The sequence below is a fragment of the Eurypyga helias genome, unplaced genomic scaffold, assembly GCF_000690775.1.
Source record: "Eurypyga helias isolate BGI_N326 unplaced genomic scaffold, ASM69077v1 scaffold27837, whole genome shotgun sequence".
NCBI lineage: Eukaryota > Metazoa > Chordata > Aves > Eurypygiformes > Eurypygidae > Eurypyga > Eurypyga helias.
The window spans coordinates 1-4,927 of NW_010262788.1; the positions used below are offsets into that span (position 1 = coordinate 1).

The 4,927-nt window shown below is 50.4% G+C and overlaps 1 protein-coding gene across 1 annotated transcript in view; it reads left to right on the forward strand.

Annotated features, from left to right (window-relative positions):
• The first annotated feature begins 2,890 nt into the window (after window positions 1-2,890).
• Window positions 2,891-4,927, forward strand: part of LOC104512748 (cystatin-A-like) — a 4,311-nt gene continuing 2,274 nt past the window's right edge. Inside the window, exons 1-2 of the mRNA XM_010155847.1 lie at window positions 2,891-2,956; window positions 3,784-3,885. Coding sequence (XP_010154149.1) covers window positions 2,891-2,956; window positions 3,784-3,885 — 168 coding nt within the window. The remainder of the gene's footprint in view (window positions 2,957-3,783; window positions 3,886-4,927) is intronic.

Sequence of the window (4,927 nt, forward strand, 5' to 3'; positions counted from 1 at the left end):
TAGCCGGAGTTAAACCACGACATGACTATAGCTTCTACTTCTTAAAATTGCTCGTGCGGGACAAGAGAGTAGCGGCCTGCAAGCTGTCAAGATTTGTTTCTCCGCTACTGGAACAGCACGTGGTGCAAGGCGTTACTCGGCTTTAAGACCATCAAGAATAGTCGTGCTGCTCTCCCAGCACAGCTTCTCAAAGTTAACAGCGGTACAGTGAAGTGAAGCTCCATCTGTGCCGTTGGTGGGTGTAGGCTGGAACGGTGTGTAGCAACAAACACGTCCCGAATACTGACGTGGAGACGCGCGCTAGCTCGTCAGCGTTGGGCAAGAGGCGGGACGGGGGCTGTTCTTTCCAAGGCAGCGTTCCGAATGCGGTTTGGTTACATCCCAAGCTGAGCAGAGGGAGGCGGAGATGAGGGTTGCCTAGGGTAGTCCGTCGCCAGCCAGCACCTTTGACAGCAGGTCTGCGAAACGCCGGCGTTTCAAAGGGACTTGGCGAGTGACGTGTGCGGGATGAGGACTGCATCCCGATCTTAGAAATAACACTGGTTTGGGGACAGCCCGTAGCACTCCCACGGGAAGAAAACAGATGGATTCGCCTGTGTAAACATCAGCTTGCTGACAGCTAGTGCCGATTTCCCTTTCCCGCCTGCACAACTCTGCATCTTGGGGAGGAGGGGGATGTTCTTGAAGTCGAAACGCAGAAACATGGAGTCCAGGGAATGATTTCCACACGGTGTTAACGTCTTCAGTATCACGCCTAGAGTTTTCCCAAGATTATAAACTAACCCTCCTGGCCTTGGTGCTCCGTGTATTCCTCACTAATCAGAATCAGTTCTCCAGAGGGTTAGTGCTGCCTCGGGGATCTCATCGACATCCCTGCCCGAGGGAGCTGGTGAGATCTGCATCCTGGTGGGTGGAGAAGTTTATAAAATCCCCGGGTTTAGCGCCGGTGCTGCGCAGTCGCTTGACGCATTCTGCGGCTTCTGGCCTGAGGAAGGGGAGCTGGCCCTTCCGGTTCCTTGGCCCGTCCGTCCTGCTGTGCGAACGAGACGCCTGGTAGCAGCGTGGTGGAAGGTGATCAGCGAGTGAGTGAATCGGCAGGGCCTTGTGCAAAAGAAGGGGGTTGAGAACATGAGCTGGAATTGTCATTAACTCCACTAATTGGGCTGTGAGGAACTATGTATCTGCAGTGGTGAGTTTGGAGAAAATGGCAGGCTTCCAGCTTTTACGCCTCCCATTCCCTTTATTCCCAAGAACTGGGAACATTGTTCTCTTCGTTCGGAAAGGTGGTGTCTCAGGACAACTGTTTTTCCTCAGATGCCTTTCATGTCTCAGGACAACTGTTTTTCCTCAGATGCCTTTCATCCACCCCTGTAACCTTGCTACCAAGGTTGGGAAATCCTGCAGCATCCTTATCGGTAACGTGCTCTTGCCTCGATTTGTGTAGCGTTGCCTTTAGGGCCCTTACAGCCCCAATTTCTCAATCTCAGGCCCTTTGTGCCCAGAACAGGCCTTAAAGTTAGATATGATGTACTCGTTTACTGTCTCCTCGCGTGTCACCCACGAGGAGGGTCGGTAGGCTGGTCCGGACACACATAAGCCCGCGCTACGCAGTCACCGTTGCTGCGGCCATGAACAGGCTTGTTCCCAGCGATTCCCTGTGCCGGTTCCAGCGGAGGTGTACGTTGCCTGTGCGCAGCACGTGTTCCCCTGCGCCCACCCCGGGGACTGAATATGGTGTGGTTTGTTGTTACCTCTCTGGTCCTTGTGCTCCAACAACATCCGTCTGCTGGAGAGGGGGATAACAGGAATACAGGAGGGAAGTTTTATCCGTGCTCTTGAGGTGTTAGCTCTCCCTTCCCAAGTGGGGCTGACAACAGTTTCCTCAGCAGGTTGCATGTGTTTTGGGCTCTGTATGTTCACATACAGTCATGTATGTGCATTCATACATTCACATAGAGTCATGTACGTTCACATACAGTCACGTGTCACGTGTCTGTGACTGTAACCGCAGAATGAATCCCTCCGACTGTATATCCTGCACGTTACGTGTTTCAGCAGCGTGTCAGATAGAAGTGCCTTGGAATCGGAACAGCTACTGCGCACACACCTACTGTGGTGAGAGGCGCCGGACTTTGTCTTCCAGGAAATTGGCACTGGAGTTGCAATGGGAACGTAAACGGTAGCATACAATCTGTTGTTGTCAGCATTGCCTGAATGCAGCTATGGGTTTGATAGGAAAGAAGCAGAAATAACTTGTTTGTGGTACTCACCCGAACCTAGATTTGATTTTTTTCCCCTTCTTTCTGGTGTTTACCTTGTTACCTTTCTGCTCAGGCAGAGGGAAGTAAAGCCACTGACAGTAAAATGCAATCTGCTTCTGTTTCCCGCTTGGAAGGAAATTGAGGCAACGCGGTTTCAAGTTGAACGGGACCTGCGGCCAGGAGAGTACCGCATGCTTTTTTCCTGATCTCGAGCGGTGTTAGGAAATACTGGGTGTGACTGGGATCATTTCCTAAGTGCGCAGACTAGTCACCCCCGCATGGGTGGGGAGGCAAGAGATTCTAGTTTCAGCCCAAACCAACTACCTGAAGATGTGGGTGGGTGGAAACTGTTGTTTGCTTTTCTTATTGATGTGGAGACGATACACACTTAAGATTTTGAAGTATTTTTTGTATTTAGTATTAATATTATCAGACTTTACACTGCTTTTTCCCCGTTTTCCCCATTTCTCTCCTCCAGTTCAGCAATGGTAGGCTCCATATGTTACGAGTCATATGATGCCATGACACATGTGTATGTATATATACGAGATGCCTGATGACTCTGCTCAGACTGCGTTGAACATCCCTCTTCAGAATCACCTGTGTTTTCACACAAGTTGCCTGCCACTATGATGCCGGGGGGCTTATCTGAGACCAAGTGTGCTACTCCAGAAGTGCAGCTTATTGCTGACAAGGTGAGTTGCCATCTCTCTGAGGATGAAGCCTCTGTGTGCCACGGGCTGAGTCTCAGAAGCTGGTGCACAGGCTGGGAGACCGGGTGGTGATGCTGCGTCAGTGTTTAAACTGAAGAAGCTCGTGCTGCGAACGGGAATTCCCTCGACTGCCGGTGTTTTCTCATCATTCCGCATAGGCAGTGTTACCGGTGAGACGGGGACAAACCACTCGCCTGGCTCGTCCTCGCCCATAGCCAGGCACAGGACTGGCTACCTGCACTTAATGTTTGCCTGTAGTTTGAAGCCCAACTGTTCCGTGCCAGCACGGAGGTCGCTTGTTGGAAATCGGAGGTTGTGTAGTTGAAGGCAGGAGATTGTACCTGGTAGGATGAATTCCTGACTGAAGGACATGGATAGGACAAAAGGTGGTAGCACGCATTAAAAAAAAGATAGTGTGCAGGACAAGTGATGGATAAATGGCGTGTTCTCTGCTGGCATGTGCTGTTGTCCACCCTCACGGCTGGGAAGCAGGGGCTGCTGGCGAGCCAGCAGGATGAGGCTGGGCTCCTGGAAGGGCAGGCAGGACCACGCCGGCTGCCAAGGGGGTTAGTTACCGGCAGCCAGCCGTCCTGTCCTGGAAGCAGCTGTGGGAACAACACCCCTGCAGATCCTGTGGTGCCCTGCCGCACGGCAGCACCTCAGAGGGTGCCAAGCGCGTCCTGAGGAGCAGGAGTTCTGGGTTCGTTTCATTAAGGGCGTGTGTTTGAAAGGATGAAAATTGGAGCGGTAAATGGGAAAGAAAAGCCTAAATACGAACCTGCCAACCATTTTTCCCTTTCTTTTTACAGGTGAAGCCACAATTAGAAAACATGGAAAACTGCACATATGACATCTTTGAAGCCATAGAATATAGGAGTCAGGTGGTTGCTGGGGTAAACTACTTCATTAAGGTTTGTATCTGTTACAGGAAGGAGCGCTTTGTAGTTAAAACAATCTAGGTGACTTGCATAGTGGCTTATAGCAAGAAAAAGCAGCAAATGTAGTAGAAAACCATCTGATACGACCAACAGAGTTAGGGAATATCTCCAGGTGCTTAAAATATATTCCTCTGTTTGGCACTACTGTAGAACAGGAATATGAAAACTTACAAAGCGTACACCGTTCTTCAGATGTGAGTGGTGACTTCACTGGGATCATCTCACTCAAAGACTGTAGATGGCCTTATCACCTCAGATTATTTAAACTACTCCTACCTCTGCTCTCCCGTTTCCTTTCAAGGCAAAGTCGCGTTCCAGTTGCCTTTGTGTCTGTCCTCCAGTTGTGTTTGTGATGATGAAGCTGAAGTCAGCCTGAGGATCTGACGGAGAGTTGGAGTGAATTTAATTTAATTGCTAAAAAATGTAATGCCAGCATCTCCTACTCCGCTGCCTAGCTTTGCGGGCAAGCGTGTGCGCTGATGTTTTGGTCGGGTGCCATGTGCTGCAGAGGTACAGCCTGCCTGCTAGTTCTGTGTTTTCAAATCCCCCTTTTTCTTGTGAAAGAAAAACGGGTAATGCTTAATTTGGAGCCCTCTGCTAGCAAAATTCATCCTCTGCTAGAAAACCTTACCCGTGGATTTGAGTAGCTTTCTGTGAAGCAACTTGTAAGAAATGGCTGGCCATGTGTTGCCAGCGCAGGCCAGAAAGGGTTGCTCAGTGGCAGGCTGGCTTTCTGGAAGTCACTGCACGTGACTGCTCTCTCTAAACCCCACGTGTGTGCAGGCATATGCCCGGGAGGATACGCACCCTCAACAAGGGTCAGCACTGGGGGATAGTAATTCTGCAGAGAGGCATTATTAGCCTTTAGAATCATAGAATCTTTTAGATTGGAAAAGTCCTTTGAGATTGTGAAGTCCAACCGTTAACCTGACATTGCTAACGCCACCACTAAACCACGTCCTTCAGCACCTCGTCCGCAGTCTCTTAATCCCTTCAGGGGTGGTGACTCCACTCT